Raw genomic sequence first — 19,738 nt, 5'->3', positions numbered from 1 at the left:
TTCGAAAACTTTGACACATCTCACTCATGTGACTTTGTTTTACGTTGTTTTAATTGGATGGCTTACCTGACGGGGTATTTTTGATGTCTTTCAAGAAAAATAAACTCATAATCAACGATAATAAATATCTAATATCTATTTGTGTTATTTGTGTTTTAAAATATAAAATACAAAACATCTGAAAAACGTCAGATGAATAAAATGGGCAAAGTCCTTGGCCTTGCCGCAATCTAGTTTATTCCTGGAAAACACATGTTCATAACTTTTGTATGAGTCCAACTAGTTGGCCCTTCCAGTAGGGTGACATTTCACATGAGTTGATATCAATATCACCCAATCCATCGATTCAACTTTTATTGCAGAGTAACAGGTGAAGAGGTGCTACAGCTCTCAGTTGCATTATGTGACATGACCTGATCGTGGGACTTAACCTGTCAGCTAACAGCATAGTCTGTGTTAATGTCAAAGTCTTATAATGCCATGTAGGGTGACACATCAGCCAGTTTTGAGCGCTTCCGAGGTTTGACAGTCTTGTCAGTCCTGTTCACAACCTTCACAGGCACCCACCTGTCACTATTCATGGATGTCATGACTCTTCCAACCATGATGGCATTCATGTGAAACTGAGATTTGGAAGGTTCTATTATAATAACACTTTTTCCCAGAGACAGGTACATTGGCAGGAAGCCTAGCCCAAACAATGTGCTCACACATGGGTAACAGTGTCACTGCACTGGTCAATTTTGCAGTTCCTATTGTGCCTGGAATTCTGTCACCGTTATACCAGAAAGAATGCCTAGAAATGGAGAAATGGCTCAGTGCCCCTCTTGCCAGAGGGATCAGACTTACTCATCACACTGGGGTTTTCCTTGATTTCTCGCAGAAGGTGTTGTATTACATTAGCGCCAAAAATCAGTTGGTCAGATTGGCCCAGCACAACTTATGTGGGGACATCCATCTTTTGACCATGAACAGTTATTTGCAACTGATAGATACGCTTGGGCCGTACTTGCACACCACCACAACCCATAAGCATGATGTCAGAGGATGTCTGAGTGCTCCCTGGCAATAACCCTGCCCAACAAAGTTCCTCTTCTGCAGCTTCTTTCATGGTGTATGCCATTGATCCACTTTAGAGTAAGGCTTGCTGCGTAACATGATCATTCACCAACACATCTGTATAAAATAAACTCAGCTTCTGCTAACTTGTACCATCTGATAGATGTACCATCTGATAAATGATTACACTTGCAGCTTCAGTGGATCTGCAACCTTCATAAACAGCAGCCGCATCAGCTTCCAGTTTGAGGGGCTGACTCACTGCACTCACATGCTCCCCCCCTACATGTGAGTGGCTGAGTTTCCCGGGTTGTGTATGCAAATGTCTGATTGCACTGGATGTGGTTTGGCTTTTGTGCAGTCTTTCTTCTGATGATCAGTGGCCATGCAGCCAAAGCACCTGTTTTCCCTTAGACCAGGGGTGTCCAAACCTCTCCTGGAGGGCCACTTGTCCTGCATGTTTTAGATCTCTCCCTGCTCCAGCACAGCTGATTCGTGTACATATAAATCTTCATGTACATATAAATCTTCTAATTAAGAATATTTAATCTTGAATGACAGAGGTGACACTCAATTTTTTCTTGTATTCTTTGTTTGGAATAATTGTCCCAGTTGCTTGCAACCAAAACATGCATTAATTATAGTACACCGCATACTGGGTGTGGAATCTCTCATGTAAACTGCAACAGTAAAAATCCTTAGGCATGGTCCCAAATATATATGGCAAACTATGCTACCGAATGACATCTTACTTCAAATACATATCCCATTTCCAGAAGCCTCCAGTCTGAAGTTGTTGTAGTCCTCATTTGGATGCGATAGCTACTCAGACAATTACTCAAGTCATTATTTACAAAAATGACAGTTTATTTATATTTTTGCATATTTACAAAAAGAACATGAAAAACTGAGGTCATCAAAGAGGACACCCCTCCAGTCGGTTTGTGACGGATCTGGAAAAGAAAGACGTGACACACATTTAGACAGGAAGGCAGACAACGCCGTCGTTAAAATAAGTCGCTGGCTAATGTGTAATTTTGACATGATACAATCTAACACAGTTAGAAATATGAGAGTGTATAAAATAGAAGTACTCCTAACATTTGTTTAAATGACTTAGATTTTCTAACAACTCTTCGGACAGAAGGGGAAAAGCACTAATTTGTGAAATCAGTTTGTGCAGTGTATGGGTAGAATAAACACATACAAGTATTTCTGCTTTTGAGGACTGGAGTTTTCCATGTCTACAATTTACAAGTTACAAATAAAACATACCAGCCAAAGATGGACTTGTATCTCATTTCGCAGATTAATCATCACCTTCGCCAACTTTGCGACAGTTGATACAGTCCAGGTTTACATATAAAACATGTATACAACAGAGACCTAAACAGTACCATGGTTATTCTCACTCTTATTTGGGATGTGCTGTGGTGCCCTTGACTTCTGCAGGGGGTGGGCCGCAGCAATTCGCTCGTATGGCTTGAGTCTCTTTCTTCAACACTGTGGGCCGCACCACGTCCACGTCCCGTTCCAGGTGATCCAGCAATCCAGGGAGGATGCTCGGTGCAGCGTGAAAATCGACTAGGAAGTATCCGCCTCGCGTATGGCGTAAGTTATGCTTGGAGATCTTATAGGGAAGCGTTCTCTCGCCCAAGTTCTCCAACCCACGTACCACAGCTCCTCGCTCCATCAAGGTCTCGACTGTACGGCGCAGGACTGCCGCGGTCTCCGGTCTCTGCATCACCTTCAGGATCAGGGATAGCTCGTATCTAGGCATGACTGGGCAGGTGGTTGGGTAAAGCTGAGCTGTTTCTTCAAATTTTAATTTCAAAGAACGTGTTAAATTATGTCACGAAAACACTGCCGTACCACCATCAAGCACCATGTCAGGTAGCCATATTAATGACGTAACAAGAATTCTTCTTCTGCTGAAATCAACAGAAGAAGACGCTCGTCAAATGCGCATTACTGCCCCCACGCAGTCGATGGGTGAATTGCAGGAATAGGTCAATTGACGCAGAATTTGTGCGTCAACTTAAATGCTTCACAGAAGTTGTTTGTTCTTTCAAGCCTATCTAAAAAGCCCTAAATACCGGTTTCCCACAATGCCTTTGTGATCTTAAATGAGATCATCGCTTGATTATCCCATTTTAGCACTACCAATAGAACATGAAAAGCAATTGCAGACGTTTATCTTTCGTTTTAATTGTAGGATGACGTATTTATTGTGCGTCGCTGCTATAGTGGCCAATGTGACTGCTCCATCAACCTCACTTCCTTCTACTATAGCCAGCGAAGATGGCGGAGCAAAGCACGGTTCCAAGCGATCTGTACCAACATGTTTACTCGTTTCTCTTGGAGAACAATTTTACGAAGGCCGCGGAGCAGTTTTCAAAGAAGGCCAAAGTGGTAAGCACGCAGCGACAATACGTGGGGGGACGCTGCGAATGGTTATGTGTTATTAAAGAAGTCTTTCTCTTTACCGGCTCGAAAGTTCAGGGAAACGTGACGCCGTGAGACGCAGCATTGAGAACACGTGTGCCTCAAGAAATCGCCGAATAGATTAAATGCTTTTCAGACGTGGCCGTTCTGTTTTAGAATTATGTACCTAACACCCTTCAGAAATTTTTACTTAATGTGAATAAGAAAGTATGCCAGACGTTAAGTTTGCTTGCTAGTTATGTGGAATAAAAGCATTACGGTGGTTTTAGCGAGCTAGCATAAATATTAATGTTATTTGACAATTTTTTCATGATGATTTATCATATTGACTAGTTAATTACCTAGCTGTTTAGCAAATGCTTCAAGTTTGCTGAGTACCCATGGATACTGGCTAGGTAAATGCATGTGTACCACCTGTGACTCGATCTCAAACCGTGTGGTTGAAGTCCAACGCCATGCTGAAGCTATTGAATTAGATCTCGCTACTGTACCCAGTATTTGACATCTCCAGTGACGGTGTTTGTGGATATTGCAACTGTGTTTCAGAGAGTATGAAATCCCGAGCAGTTACATTTCCACCGGTTCATCAGGGGTATGGCGATGAATCATTGTTATGCACTTGTTCTGGCGGCTGCCACTGTATAGCGCTACCATCTAGAGCTTTAACAGAACTTCAAGTGCGTCATATCGATCAAAAAAGTCAAGATTTTAGCGACACAACCCTCCAAATGTCCGGTAAAGTTGCTTCAGATTAATGTAGTCTGTACCACCAGCTGTTCTATATTGTGTGTTATCCTTCTCGTCCTGGTTTACAGACGGCCGTGGACCAGAATGAGCAGAGTCTCTTGGATATCTTCAATTTCTGGGTGAAGTAAGTTCAGTTCCTGTGATTGAATTTCAGTACTTTGAATCAAATGTCATTGACACTTGCTTGTCATTCCCGCTTTTAGTTTTAGCATTAGAGAACCCAGATAAGTCGAGAAGAAGTCATAGAAACCATTCAGAGTTGTATTTTGTCCCTGTGCTGCATATGGATACATCATTTTTTTCTGTTATGCACTTGAATTTCCCTTGATGCATAACCTCCTGTGGAAATTTAACAATAGGGTACAGTGCTACAAGCATACATGCCCATCATGTGACAATGCTGGGTATGGGAATATATTTTTTCACAGTGTCTTGGTATTCAACAGTTTTGTTCTTGGCCGCCAGGCTAGTGAGGAATCAGTATATTCCCATTGGAGGTTAACTTTGCAGTGTACGTATTGGTAGGGTCAGTCTGTTTTACCATGAAAGCTGGTGTAATAGATGTAACCACACAAAAAATTGGGTTAGAAGGACCAGCTATCATGTCAGCTGCAGCACAGGTCCATTCCAATTATTCTGTATTGGTTTGTTTTGTTTGTTTTTTCCTTCCTCAGGTCTCCCGAAGCAAAGAAGCGCAAGGCGCAGACTAAAACACCAGCAGCCAATGGCCCCTCTGCCAAAAAGGCCAGGAAGGAAGAAGAGAGTTCCAGCAGTGAGGAGGAGGCAGAGCCGGCTGTTAAAACCGCACCTGCAGGTACGACAGCTACCAGTAGGGGGCAGGACACACTGCTGCAGCGCTCCTGAAGGGCTGCATTATAGGGGCTCATTTGTTCATCGGTGCTTGGATCAATATCTCTAGGTATGACTAGTAGTCATACCGTCAGTTTGCTCCAGCTGTGCCATTTCCTGACTGATGCTGATAAGTTGTTTTGAAGGATTGCACTCCGTGTTTGCTCCAGCTATGAGAGCTTTGACCATTGAAGATGTAATCCAGATATTTAAGGACAGCCCAAACGTGCGATATTGGTGATGGACAGTGAAAAGGCCCCCTTCTGAATAGCCCTTTTGGAGAGGAGTAGGCAGCCCCAGCAGTGACCATTGAATGTCTGTGTCTCTCTGCTTTGCCAGTTCCCAAAGCTCCAGCTCCAGCTAAGAAACCTGCTGCCAAGCAGGAGTCCAGCAGCAGCAGTGAGGACTCGAGTGACTCTGAAGATGAGGCTGCAAGCAAGACCCCAGCAAAGGTGAGGCTGAAGATGATGGTAAATTATGACTCCAAGGGAGCAATGGAAGAGAGGAAACACAGATATGGTCTCATAAGTGGGTGTATGACGTTCTCACTCAGTTTGCAGGCCTTGTTTATGGACCTCTCAGTGCCCAAAGTCTTTTGTTTCCTCACTATAAACACGTAACTCGCTCTGTCTCCTTGGGTACAACATCTTTGTTGTGATTCATTGACACTCCAGGTTTCCTGACTCTTTCCCCCCCACTGACCCTTTTCGTTTTGTCTCCCTGCTAAGGCTCCAGCAAAGCCCGCTGCAGCGGCCAGGAAGGACGACACCAGCTCCAGCAGCGAAGAGTCTGATTCCGAAGATGAGGGGGCAGCGAAGACCCCTGCTGCAGGTCAGTCAGACCCCTGACCTACCATAGCCCATCCTCCCCAGACTCTAATGCCTGTTTTTGCTTACCATCTTTGTTTGTAATACAGTCAGATTCTAGGTAATCTGAGTTGCATTTGTGTCTGGGCTGGCAGTTTGGGGTTTCTGTAATGGGTTTCACCTTGGCATTCAGATGCCGCCCTCACTCCACTCCCACACCCCACCACCTGAGTTGTGTTTTAGCTGTTGTCATGGTAACACTGACTCACAGAGCGTTTCCCTTTGCCCCTGTGTCTGCAGCTGTGAAGGCTGCCCCGAAAGCCGCTGCCCCGAAAGCCGCCGCCCCCCAGAAGAAGCAGGAAAGCAGCAGCAGCAGCGACAGCTCAAGTGACTCAGAGGACGAGGAGCCAGCCAAGGTGATGTCACTTCCTGTACTAAGCTCTAGATGCTGTGCTTAATGCTCTGGAGATGCCTGTCACGGTGGCCAGACACAGCTATATCACAGTCAGGGACATACTGCAGTTGGAGTGGTCTGGGAGTGTTTGCGTGTGCCGTGGTGTTAACATGGCATGCACACAATGTCTCCCCTTTGCAGAAACCAGTTAAACCGTCCGCCCCAGTCAAGACCCCCCCTGCCAAGGCGGCAGCAGCAGCAGAATCCAGCAGTGATGATGACTCTTCGTCAGAGGAAGAAGAGGAGGCCCCTCCCACCAAGAAGCCCAAACCGGGTAACTCCTCCCTTTACCCACATGACACAATTAACACCACCCTTAGCTCAACAAGTTCATGTTGTAGTTCTGTCGCCCAAGTATGTTTGTCTTGGTGCATGCATATGCAGAAAACAAGTCACGAATGGTGTAACTAATAGCTGCTGAACCTAACATTGTTGCATGATAAAATCTCAGTGGTTGGTGGTAGTCCATCTTTTCAGCTCCCCTCACAAACCTGACAAGCAATACCTGCACAGATGGTTTTACCTGCTCTCAACTGATATATGCACTGAAACAATTTCTGTAGCTCTTAAGCACATACCAAACTGAAATATTTACACTGGTGTAAGACTTCTGCTTGCTGCAATTATTGTTAAAATTTAAGACATGCAATCTTGTATAACTGCTATCTTCGTGGGTATTTCAAGGATAAAGTATTCTGTGTGCGCTCTAGGCTGAAATGGTTTGCAATTCTGCTTATGTTGCAGCGCAATTAAGTTAGAGATGGCTGAGCAGTTGCAGATTAGAAATATCATCCTATAACTGTAGGCTGCAGCATTGCCTGTGAGTTTGCCGATTGGCTGATGACTTGGCGCCGTTTCAGGGCCATACAGTGCGGTTCCACCCCCACCCGCAGTGCAGAAGGCTTCCGTTCCAGCAAAGGTCAGCAAAGCAGAGAGCAGTGATTCCTCGGACAGCAGTGAAGATGAAGATGAGGATGAAAAGAAGGTGGCTGGTGAGTGTTGTGTCTGCCCTTGCCCTTCCCTTTTATTTTCCTTTTGATCTGTCTGGCTCTTTCTTAAATCGTATGCTGTCTGTACCCCCTCCCTTTCACAGCTAAGCCTGCCCCAGTCAAAGCTGCCCCAGCCAAACCTGCCACCCTCAAACCTGTAGCCAAAAAGGCCGAGTCCAGTTCTGACAGCTCTGGTATGAACACAAAACTTCTACAACTTTCCACTGCACTTGTCCTGGTTAAGTTCCCAATATAACCGCTAAATCTAAATCTTGCTTTCTGATAACTCTTGTACTGCAAACTGTAAGTACTTTTAGAGTCTTAAAAAGCTCTGTGTAAATGAAACTTATTGTCATTGTCATTTGGCCTGCACGTGTAGTTTCATTCGTCTTGTGCACTGTAACAGAGGCTCATGCTGAAGGCACCTGTAATGTGCTCCTTTTCTTTTGCCAGACTCCAGCTCAGAGGAAGAGGAGGAGGAGGAGCCAGCAGCAAAGGCAACTGCGGCAGCAAAGGCAACTGCGGCCGCAAAGAAGACACCCCCCGCCAAGGCCGCACCTGTCAAGAAAGGTGGCGACTCTTCATCCAGCTCAGGTGAGAGTCAGCACTGGAGTGTGGCTGGAATGGCGTGGTGTTTGCAGCCCCAAGCCAAACTCACCTCTGTCTGGTTGTCCTGCGCAATATTGTTGTGTGTGCGCAAGCTGACATAGTGAATGAAAAGTTCATATGATAGAAATGCTTTCAGGGGACAGAAAATTCCAAGTGAGTTCAAATCATCAGTCAGTACACATTTGCAAAAGTGGCTCCGCAAAGTTTTGGTATTAGTATGAAACCATCTCAACTAGCCACTTTACCCACACTACCCCACACACTAGAGTCGTACCGCTACAAACGAATGCTGTCCAGTCTTTCCTCAATTCTTGCATAATATCTGTTCTTCTACAGTGAGTTGGCCCTCAAGTCCTTTCATCTGAACACAATGTGATTATAGCAATGTTCTGTGTACTGGGCTACATAGCCAGGGCTGAAGCTGGACAGAGAATAAACCAAGTCCTTGGACTGGTTCACTTGGACAGGGCACTGTCCAATACTGCATATCTGTCTGCTTGGCAGGCCACTTTGAAGGTTCATGGTGATCAAAATCTGTAGCCCCTTTTTCCCAGAAGTTTGCAAGGAATTTGTCATTGGTTCATGTTTATTGTGCCCAGGCTTAGATTAGGGTTACCATCCATCCTGTGATTAGTCCATCTGGGAACAGTTCACAGTGTCAGTTGAAGAGTTGAAGGCTGTGGACTACAGTGGTTTGTCTTGTCCGTGTGACTCAGTGTCTCTACCGTGCATAAATGGATTCTATGCTTTTCTCACCCCAGATTCTGACAGCTCAGAGGACGAAACTCCTGCTAAACCCGCCCCCACCCCTGCCTCCACTCCCGCTGCTCCCAAAACCTCTACAGCCAAGGCATCCTCCAGCAGCTCTGACTCAGACAGCTCTTCATCAGACGAAGATGAGGGACCACCCCAAAAAAAGCCGACTCCAGCCAAGCCTGCAGTCACCCCAGCCAAGGCAGCGGCCAAACCCGCCACCCCGGTGATCAAGCCGGCCGCGGCGGCTGAGAGCAGCTCCGACTCAGACAGTGACAGCTCCGACTCTGAGGATGAGGCCGCCAGCGCCAAGGCAGCAAAACCTGTGGCTAAGAGCACCCCTGCCAAGGCCACGCCCCCTGCCAAGGCCGCACCTCCAGCAGCTGAGTCCAGTAGCAGCGAGTCAGACAGCTCCAGCGAGGAAGAGGAAGAGGAGAAGGGTAAAAAGGCAGTAGCAACCCCCAAACAGACTGCAGCGAAGGCAGCCACGCCTGCTAAAGCCACGCCCGCTAAGGCCACACCCGCTCAGAAAGAGGAAGACAGCAGCAGCTCAGATTCCTCTGACAGCTCAGACTCAGAGTCAGAGACAGAGTCAAAGAAAACACCGGCCAAGCCCGCAGTGGCCAACAGTACGGCAGCTACCCCTGCTAAACCCACTCCCTCAAAAGCCACGCCCGCTAAAGCCACGCCCGCTAAAGCCACGCCCGCTAAAGCCACGCCCGCTAAAGCCACGCCTGCTAAAGCCACACCTGCTCAGAAACAGGATGACAGTAGCAGCTCAGATTCCTCTGACAGCTCAGACTCGGAGTCAGAGACAGAGTCAAAGAAAACACCCGCCAAGCCCAAAGTGGCCAACGGTACAGCAGCTACCCCTGCTAAAACCACGCCCGCAAAAGCCACACCTGCTAAATCCACACCTGCTAAAACCACACCAGCTCAGAAACAGGAAGACAGCAGCAGCTCGGACTCCTCCGGCAGCTCAGACTCTGAGTCAGAGACGGAATCAAAGACAACGCCCGCCAAACCCGCGGTGGCCAACGGGAAGGCAGCCACGCCCAAGACGCCCGCCTCTGCAACTAAGGCACCTGCAAAGAAGGCAGCGGAGTCTTCATCCTCCAGCGACAGCAGCTCTGAGGATGAGAAGGAGAGTCCGAAGGCAGTGAAGACGTCCACCCCTGCACCCGCAGTCACAAAAACGTCCACTCCAGCCCCTTCTGCCACGACCAAGGGGGACAGCAGCTCCTCTGACAGTTCGTCAGAAGAGGAGGAGGAGGAGGCAGAGCCAGCAACGGCGGTCACCACACCCACAGTCAACGGTAAGGCTTAAGATAAAGGCATATGAGCCATTTTAGTGACAGTTTCATATTCAGATATCTTTGTTTTTCTTACCATCCAAATTGCATTCTCACTCGATTTCCGCATCAATGCAACACTCGTTTTATTTGGGATAGTAGGCAGTAATTTTTGATGTGAAACAAGTTCCACAGCCTTCATCCATCATATTGTTCTGCTTTAGTGTCTCACTGAAAGACTATTTATATCAGTTGTCTGGCCTTCAAATGCTTACGACCTCTTTAGAGAGAGACTTACTTAGAAGGTCACATTTGTTTTATGCTCCAGCTTGAAAGTCATTAATTTTACTCTCACCCAGCCTTGGACTTTTTTCTGATGTTCTCAATGAATATAGCTGTAGATATAACTCTAACGCTGGCTTTCTTGCTTTTCCCATGTTGATGGTATCTTACTTTGTTCAGACATTGAATATTAAGTCACGTGTCAACATTAATGTGTGGAGTATTATGCATATGGGCGTCTTAGGCTTACCTGTAATCTGTTGTGTGTGTGTGTGTGCGTGTGTGCGTGTGTGCATGCGTGCGTGTGCGCGCGTGCATGCATAAGTTTCTTCTGTGTATGGGGTGCATTCGGTGAACTTGTACACCGATTATTACAGTCCTTTATGAGATGGTACTTTATCAGACCTCCATATTAGTCTGACCTTATCCTTCAGATGTGTTCTCACCCCAGCATGCTCTCTCCTGGACGACAGGCACAAACGGCAAGAGGAAAAGGGACGCAGAGTCTTCATCAGAAAGTGAGGAGGAGGCTGAAGCGGAGAAGAAAACGCCCAAAGGCCAGAAAGCGACAGCGGTCACCCCACACTCCTTCCCCAAGGCCAAGCAGAAGGTAGAGCACTCTCACGCGCTGAGGGCTTCTGGCTCGGTGCTGTAATTCTCCTGCAAGGAGGCTTTGGCCCAGGGTCAGGTCTGATGCGCTTGTCTTTTAGAAACTGTTTAAGGTGTTGAAACTGGTGAAATATTCTAACTAAGAATATTGATGTTTTTTGTTTTTATCCCAGCATACATAGAGCGTAATGCATACATAAGCATTGTGGTTAATGTATTTATAATGCGCATCCTGAACACCTCTGATGTTGACAAGTGAAAGTTTTCACGGGGAATTTGGGCTTGGGGAGTAGCCGCATACCACGGAGCACAGGTGCATTCTGGGCACAGTGTTGGGAGCACGGACCAGTAAAACAATGTCTCCTGCCTCTTTTCTGTCAAGCAATCCAATGCTCCTTTCCGTAGAATAAGAGAGGAGGAGGTCGAGGTGGATCCTCGGCTCGCTGACAACTCCTTCAACGCCAAGGTGAGTCCGCCAGATGCCAGTTGAAGACGTGGTCTGTGTATTCTCTCACCCCCCCCCCCCCCCCCGTTCTTGACACCTGCCACACCACTGCACAGCAGATGCTACTGTGATCTAGCACTCTGTGGGCTCAGATATGGGCATGGTTAGGCATATTTACGATGCGTTTATTTTGTGCTAGCACATTGCATTGTTGCAGTGCGAAGCACTCGTTTTATCGTCATTCTGTAACAGTGATGATGGACATTTAGTGGCCCCAGCATTTCTCTCTGACTGCATATTTCCGCTCTTTTTATAAAGAACATTGGGAAGCTTTGCTTCAGTAGCGCCCCAACTGAGAGCGCAATGCCGCCTCATTACCCGATTCAGTAATACAGCGATGGTGCAGGCTCATAAACACTCGTAATGTGCTGGCACAGCATGCCGAAGTTGGTCCCTGTAGTGAATCCCGCCTCACTCCCCACCTCTGCTTTTTCCTCTCTCCCAGCTGGGGTCCAACGGAGACTGGGGCCAGAAGGCCAACGACGTGCTCCGTTTCACCAAGGGCAAGTCCTTCCGTCACGAAAAGACCAAGAAGAAGAGGGGCAGTTACCGCGGCGGCGCCATCTCCACCGGTGTCAATTCCATCAAATTCGACAGTGACTGAAACCCCAGACTTGCTCACCCTCCCTACCTGGACCTGTCTAATGTGTACCCTCAACACCCCCAAAAAAACAATCTTGCAGGACATACTTGAACTTTAGTCAAACCTGGCAGTTCATTTTGTTAATGAATCAAGGGGCTGTTTTTGGTTGTGTGAAATGGCCTGGAGATGTAACCGAAGCAGAAAAGACTGAAATTTCCTCTCCACTTCACTGCACACCCCCCAACCCCCTGTTCCCAATCAAATGCCCCAAATGTCCCACATTGCCTGTTGCAAGGCTGCACTTACAGCCTGGAGTCAGCAGGTGGTGCTGTTGAGAGAATTCCGTTCAGAGTTCTGTTTATTTACTGATATGAAAAAGTTTTTTTCCCCCTTTGCTCTAGCCCTTCTAAAAATTTTAGGATCAACTTAAATTGTCCTCATCAATTTTTTTCGTGGTCGATTTGAAATTGGCTTCAGTTGTATATCCATGTTGATTTTATGTCTGAGTTGACAGCAGCTAATGCTAATAAGCTATATGTAGCGTGCTCAAGGTCTGACTTTTTCCCTTTAGTTTCTTGGAGAAGTTGGGGATTGTCATTTGCAGACAGTAACCTGGCCCATTAGAGGCATTATTTAGCTATTTGTCATGGTTCATTCAACCACCCCCCTCCTAGTCATAATTTTACAAACGCTTTCATGTTTTACAAAGGTTTATAAATTTAGACCATCTTGAGAGGAGGACCTTACCGTTTCACTTTGCTCAGAAGCCATATTGTCTGTAAATGTAACTGTGATGGATGGTGAGGCTGTTCTATACTGGAATAGGCAACAGTGGGGACCCCCTGGTGGTTAGACTGCTTGGTATCCGTTTCTCTGCACCAAGATGACAGCCGGTGTTGTGATTCACCTGCTGTCTCCAGGGGTATGTGACACCACATTCATGCACCACTCACCAGCCCCCCCCCTTTTTTTAAATTCTGTTCAAAATTATATTCATTATAAAAATTTGTGTTTCTTGTCCTTTTGGGTATTTTTCTCTGTCTAGTAAGATGGAAACGTTATTACTGTGATTAAAGACCTGACAGCTGAAGTCTCCGCGTGCGGGTGGTTGTGCTTGCGTGTGGGAGAATGTCCTTGTTTGACTCCTCCAGACTGACCATTAGGATTCTCTGCCGAATCTTCCTGCCGACCTCACTTGACACCTCCGGTTGTCCTCCGGGGAGGCGTCCCCTCCACCCGCGGCTGTGCAGGTGCTGAAGGCACTGCTGTCGCACCCCTGGCAGGCTAGTGTGGTGCGATAATTAGGCTCAGGTGGGCTCCTGAGGCCTGTATCTCTCTGTGCCGCAGTGCTTCACACTCTTGTCTTGTTTATGCGCAAGAAGGGAGCAGACAGCCACGCGTGCTTTTGCTGACCGCCTTGTTTTCTGCTGGTAAAAACATGGTTACTACCGACAGCTTGGTGGGAGAGAGGGAGGGAGGAAGGAAGTTTTTTGAGGGCAGCTTCCTCCAGTTGTGAACAAAAACATCTTTTAATTAGTGCTACTCAGATACTGAGAACATGGAAACACCCCTGGTAATTCCCGTTCATTATCATGTAAGTCCACTCCGTATGGCAGTTTAAAGCCCAATTCCCTCTTCTACCTGCTGTGCCTTTCTGAGAAATCTGATGCACTCATTGCTTGAGGTGAAAACGCTCTTTGTATCTTGATGGAGTGCATTAAAATACTGGAATGGGAGATCAGGATTAGGACTGGGATCATGGTACTAAAGAATAGGCTTTGAAATTGCTGTTAAAATGTAAATGGTACAAATAAACTTGAGCAGGGCCCTGTGTGCAGTGCACTAAAATAACCACTGAGTGGCAGTAGTACAGCTATCAGCAGCTTTTTGGCGTGGTGCCCTCCCATTCTGAAACCAATAGAGAGGTTTCCCTTATGCCCTCAATCCATCACTCTGTACACTCTCTCCCCAGCCTAGCACGAAAGCACTGTTGTCTCAAAGCAAGGCTTCACTGCAGGGCTCTCAGCTGAGATTGTCGTCTCCATCCCGCGCCTGTGCGCCTCCCGGCCAGCCGTCGTGCAAGGGCTGTGACCCATTTTGGGGACATGCAGGTGTGTGCTGGGGACATGTGGACCAGCCTAAAAAAATCTAGCAAATACCTCATATTGGTGAATAGGAGCAAATGATATGAGGGAGCTGTGAAACTGTACACACACATATTTTGGGCGGCATATTTTGTAGAACTGAATGAAAAGGTGAGCAGAACAGAAAATACATCAGACCTTGTGACAGTCTTGTGACATTTGACTAAGGAAATGAGTGGTACTATCCCACATGGTGAAAGTGAGCCTTCCCCACAGGTCTTTCATAATGGAGCAGATCACGCTGTGGAACTGAAACAAGTGCAAGGACTGTCTCTACAACAGTAACAGTTGTGGTTATCATTGGGTCAACCAGTGACTACTCTGTTCCATATGTGATGTGAAAATGCCAGAACAGGACAGATAAAAAGGGACCAGCAGATGTGAAAACTTGGTAACAGGATTTGGCTCAGTCATGTGATTGCCTTTGTTCTTTTTTGACATTTTCTGGCCGAACCTCTTTAGAACGTCCTTTTCAGGTTAGTGCTAAAGAGACATTGAATGTCTGTCCTGTTTGTGACCTAGGGCTGGGCCACGCAATGACGCTGTAGCTGCACCAGGCAGGGAATACTGATGAACGTGAATTTCATCTCCAGCAACACACCGAGCACCACTTCACCTGTGTGTGTGCGTGTGCAGTATATTAGAGAGGCTATGGGGAAATGTGTGTATATATGAGAACTGGGTTGCTTTGTGTGTGTGTGTGTGTGTCTGAGAGAGAGGAGGTAGAGAAAGTGTGTGAGACAGAACTGCACGTTTAATGCAGAGAGATAGAGGCCGAGGCATGCCTCTCCTGTCCATTTCAATTAGAGAGAAGTGCTGACTACTGCTGCCCCCACTCTCTCCTCACCCCTGCTCCACTCTCTCTAAACACACGCACGCACGCACGCACACACACACACACACAACCCCCCCCCCCACCTCTAATACATTTTCCTCCTCTCCACCCACTCTCCCACTCTTATGCTATCAGTGTAGTACATCTTTCTCTCATTTTCTCTCACGCACAGACACTCTGGCCTCTGCTTTTCTGTTATACACTTTCCCATTCCATGCAGTCGCACACCTGCTGTGTCCCCTCAAACTGAGTTCTTAAATAAATGCGAGCGAGATGAGCCAGCCTAATCCTGTTGCAACCTGTTTGCAGTACAAGCAGAATCTCTGATCAACCACAAGCTTTCGGCAAGACGTATGGAATTTAATAAGTGAATTCACAAACAAGGCTCAACTCAAACAAGAGAAGACAATTCGGCACCAAAAGGTGCAACATACAAGTGGGCGGACTGAGTACACATGCACAATCCCTGCTGCACAGTCTTGAAAAAAGCAATTTAATAGAGCCTTTTTACAAACGCATTCAGTTTCAATGACACACATTCCTGTAAAATAACAATGTGAAGAATTCTGGGTAAATTTCAGAGTGCATATTGATATTGACAATGATCCTGACACATACAGATTGCTACCTCCACGGGACAAGTTACCACATGGGATATTCAGCAACCACCACCAATCCAGCCCTCCCACCCTTCAGCCCAAAAATATATATGATTACAATTTCCCATTTCCCATATTGCCTTTAGTACAGAAGGAGCTCCAGAAAGCACTGTGGGACAGCCTGTACCACAGCATTGTGCTCCAGTTAGTGTGGGAGATTGATGGCCACAACGCTACGCTTGCATGATCCAATGTTCTTACCAAAATGACCGTATTAATGGTTTCATTTCATTAATGTTTTTTTTTTTTGTCAAAGATGCTGCGTGGTGGAGATTAGTTATCCTTTGGTTGTCGACCTACAGTCCTCTCACCCCACCCCTCTCTCGCTCCCCCCGCCACACCCTACTGCTGCTTGGGCATGGCAAAGTCCCAGGCGGTGTCCTGGGCGCACTTCCACATAGCGCGCACCAGCCGGGTGAAGCCCATGTCCTTGGGCTTCTCCAGCCCCCTCATCAAGCGCTGCTTCATGATGGCAATGAACTCCTTATTACTGAGCTCCCCATTACCTGAGAGGGAGGGAGGGAGAGAGGGAGGGAGAGAGGGAGGGAGAGAGGGAGGGAGGGAGAGAGGGAGGGAGGGAGGGAGAGAGGGAAGGGGTAAAGGCACACACGTGTGAAGCAAACAACCAACCAGAGACAGATCTAAAACAGAGACAACAGCATCTAGAGCTCACACATGTGGTCATCCACACACAGGAACAGAAGCACAGTCACAAGGTCACATCAGAGCTGAAGTATGAACACAGAACCATTACAGATTAGGGATACTAACACACACATAACACACACACTTACCATCACAGTCAAAGAGCGCGAACACGACGTCGCACACGTGGTCCGACAGCTCCACCTTGGCCACCGTGCGAGCCACCTGCTTCATGGTTGCTGACAGAGAGAGAGATAATGTGACTTTTAAAAACTCTTATCAATGCAGGGCGTAACAGTGCATAACCGTCAAATCTGGAATCTGACACACAGCCAACCAGTCAATTTCGTTACAAAAGGGGAAAAAGAGGGAAGAGAGTGACAAGGAAAGGGAGAAAGGAGAAGGAAAGGTGCATAAACAGAGATAAAGCGGTGAAATGGATGTTGATTCTCAACAGTAGTAAATGTGTCTTGGGCACATTTTTTTTTCACAGACTTACAGGAGAGGCTACAAAACAGAGAAGAACAGCACAGTCTGTGCAGATCAATAGCGTATGATTTCCCTGGTGAAAGGAAGAGATACATCACTGAGGTGTAGAGATAACGAGATGAACGCCCCCCCCCCCCCCCCCCCCCCACCCCTCAGCCCATTAAAACACATCAGGTGAGAGACAGGAGAGGTGAACTAAGGAGCTCCTGAGATGGGCTGCACATAAAATGTTCATAAAAAGATGACAGGGGTGATGAAACAGCTTTCAGGCACTGATAAGGAGACTCAATCCAATGAACTCAAGAATTTACAGGGGGAGAGAGAATGGATTCATACACAATCAGATCTTTTACTTATCATCCCAACAGTAGTACAGACAACATTTAAAAACTACTACAAACAACAACTTTATTTGGAAATTGTGCAATGGTGGATTAATAAGCTGAGGCATGTTTCCACTGACACCCGTGACCAGTCCGTTAACCTCAATTACCAGGCATACAAGAGTGACGTACACACACGGCTGGTTCCCACAGTTAGGTCGGAGACAATTCTATTTATTAATTTAGCCATTATTTATCCCCTGAGGTCAACTGAGAACGCATTTCTTATTTACAGTGATGACACTGGGATGCAAGCTGGGAAGGGAATGCAAGCGATTGGGCAGTGAGGGGTTCAGCAGCAGAGGGGTTAGGTGGCCAAATGTATAGGGCTATTTTTTTTTAGAGAGAAACTGACCAGGACATCAGAGTTAACATCCCTACACTTTCAGTAAGTGTCATGGAATCACGAATGACCACAGTGAGTCAAGACCTCGGATTTAATATCTCATCTGACAGATGTCTCCTACAGCACAGCGTCTCAGTCACAGCGCTGCTTTTATGTCCATAGGGATGCCTGCCCCCTACAGGCCTAAAAACATCACTTCCTGCAGCAACCTGGCTTCTCCTAAGACATCCCCCATCCAAGTAAAAAGCATGTCCCTCGTATGTAGCTTCAGCCAACAGACAAAAGACTGTTGCAAAATGATATGGCTGCTGGTGACCCACCTTAGGGTGCATGCATTTCTATAGCAATCAATTCTGAGCAAACGGTAGGCGGGCAAACCCCCAGATACCACAGCGGGTTGGCCCACTGCTCAGGTGATGAAGGCAGAAGTCGACATGCTCATCTTACACTGTCATTATGGCATTAGCATCCACCTGCCAACGCTATATAAAACACAACTCATTTCACAAACCAGTGAATAAAGGAACTCTTACTTGTTACTATAGCAATGAGCTACCTGCAAAGCAAACAAGGGCACACTTCCTTGAGAGGAGCCCAAAGTGACAGCACTTAGAAACATTTAGGCTGAGCAACCCAGCTTACAATGGCTGGGAAAGCGCTCAGACTTTCAAAGATTTATGCCAAAGCATCAGACCGTGAATGGGGATGATTGCTGTGAGAAAATTTTTAAACTACTGAAAAGGGGTAACAAAGAGCTTCTCAAACGCAACAAGCACAAATAAAGGCAAAACCTGTACAATTCTCCATTTAATGGACAGTTTATTCCAAGCAAGGTAGCGTGGTTTTCAAACATAATCAAGAGCAAATGCCAAAACAAACACTTATTCTTATGTAACAGCTGTTATATTTGAAAAATCTGAGGTACTATATACTGCACACACATGTAACTGAAAACACATTTTTCATACTTTCTTCATGGCAGAATTACACTAACAAATGCACCAGTTTTTTCATCGTAACCTCGCAAGCTAATGCACATTTCACTTGCGGCTGCACTCATTTATTTCAAAAACGCATGCAACGTGGGCGTGTGTAGGAGGAAAAAGAGAAGTTAAACTCTAATGACGGCGGGGGTCGGCAGCACTTGAGCGACGGGTGAGACCCGATGAATTGAAATGCAAACTGCCATATTGGCTCACATTTGAAAGGCAGGGTCAGCGGAAATCTGGCACGGAATACTACGGCAGAAATCGACACGTGGAAATGATGCCAGTTAAGCGTTTTGAAGCTGAGGGAGGGAGTGAGGGAGAGAGGCTCAGGAGCAAAGCTCCACTGTGGGTTTTGATCCTGACTCTAATGAGACTGAATGCACATCCCTCCTGCTGTCAGACTGTAAGGAACAGCCATTACCTGGAGACGTTCCAACTGCGGAGACACACAGCGCTGACAATGCAAGAAGAGAATGGAGCGTGCAGCCAGAGCTCAGACTGCACAGGCACCTGATATTTGTTATACTGCTATCATTACCTCTCAGCTTACACACTATTATTATCACGCATAGTTTTTGATGGGGGGGTTTCTATCAAAGTTGTGATTTCCTTCCAGATTTAGATGGAAGTCTTTGAGGGTTCTGATCACGCTGATGCAGCTGTCTACACTGACCAGCAGGGGGCAGTGTGTTACTGACACTCCGCTCCATCCTGGTGAGGGAGATGGCGTAAAAGGGAAAAGAATAAATAAATGAGAAAGTGTAGAGTGGAGCTGGGAACTGTTCCAGGTGCAGCGAGACGTGCAAGCTCCGGCAGGCTGCGTGTTAAACAGGCCGTCAGCAGAGAGGAGGGGGAGGAGAGAAGGGCAGGGGAGCGACAGGAAGACCGAGAAACACAAAGAGAAAATGTGGCTGGGTGAATGATGGAGAGAGGGACACAGAGCAGGAACGATGTCCAAACTGTGAAAAGAGGGAGCAGATGGAGAGAGTGATGAAGAGACGTTTTAAACAGGGAGTAGAAGAGAGGTACCATTTAGAAAGAAAGATAGAGAGACGGATGTAAGGAAGGGTAATAGGAAGAAATACAGCAAAAAAAAAGCAGAGTGCTGGATACCTTTGTCAATTGATGCACCTGCCATGTGGTAAAAACTAAGAGCTGTGTCCACGTCATTCACGTTCTTCAGGAAGGTGAAGAAATTCTCCACCTCTTCAAAGGTAATACCCTAGAGAAAGAGTGGGGGAGACATAGAGCCATATTTAAGCTCCT

At 46.7% G+C, this 19,738-nt stretch overlaps 3 protein-coding genes across 7 annotated transcripts in view; 1 reads left to right on the top strand and 2 right to left on the bottom strand.

Moving 5' to 3' along the window:
* Positions 1–1,970: 1,970 nt before the first annotated feature.
* mrps6 (mitochondrial ribosomal protein S6) lies at positions 1,971–2,975 on the bottom strand. 2 transcript variants are annotated; one of them, XM_036547429.1, is made up of 2 exons: positions 2,457–2,975; positions 1,971–2,012 (listed from the first exon to the last, which is right to left on the bottom strand). In XM_036547429.1, exon 1 carries the CDS (start codon positions 2,837–2,839, stop codon positions 2,474–2,476), a length of 366 nt encoding a protein of 121 aa, XP_036403322.1. In that variant the 5' UTR covers positions 2,840–2,975; the 3' UTR covers positions 1,971–2,012; positions 2,457–2,473. The 2 variants fall into 2 exon arrangements, with proteins under 2 accessions (XP_036403322.1, XP_036403324.1); XM_036547431.1 differs by having other exon boundaries at positions 1,972–2,012; positions 2,472–2,975.
* Positions 2,976–3,356: 381 nt separating this feature from the next.
* nolc1 (nucleolar and coiled-body phosphoprotein 1) lies at positions 3,357–13,059 on the top strand. Its single transcript, XM_036547457.1, has 14 exons — positions 3,357–3,471; positions 4,320–4,375; positions 4,926–5,065; positions 5,440–5,570; positions 5,829–5,931; positions 6,207–6,322; positions 6,502–6,634; positions 7,221–7,352; positions 7,454–7,543; positions 7,803–7,943; positions 8,720–10,027; positions 10,759–10,895; positions 11,277–11,360; positions 11,845–13,059. Exons 1-14 carry the CDS (start codon positions 3,361–3,363, stop codon positions 12,001–12,003), a joined length of 2,841 nt encoding a protein of 946 aa, XP_036403350.1. The 5' UTR covers positions 3,357–3,360; the 3' UTR covers positions 12,004–13,059.
* A 2,248-nt stretch (positions 13,060–15,307) lies between these two features.
* Positions 15,308–19,738, bottom strand: part of micu1 (mitochondrial calcium uptake 1) — a 37,104-nt gene continuing 32,673 nt past the window's right edge. For all 4 annotated transcript variants that reach the window (XM_036546452.1, XM_036546453.1, XM_036546454.1 and 1 more), the window contains 3 exons: positions 19,586–19,694; positions 16,415–16,504; positions 15,308–16,126 (listed from right to left, as the gene is read on the bottom strand). In XM_036546452.1, coding sequence (XP_036402345.1) covers positions 15,963–16,126; positions 16,415–16,504; positions 19,586–19,694 — 363 coding nt within the window. In that variant the 3' untranslated portion in view covers positions 15,308–15,962. The remainder of the gene's footprint in view (positions 16,127–16,414; positions 16,505–19,585; positions 19,695–19,738) is intronic.

This window comes from Megalops cyprinoides, chromosome 15, assembly GCF_013368585.1.
Source record: "Megalops cyprinoides isolate fMegCyp1 chromosome 15, fMegCyp1.pri, whole genome shotgun sequence".
NCBI classification, from domain to species: Eukaryota; Metazoa; Chordata; class Actinopteri; order Elopiformes; family Megalopidae; genus Megalops; species Megalops cyprinoides.
This window is presented reverse-complemented; position numbering and strand designations above follow the sequence as displayed.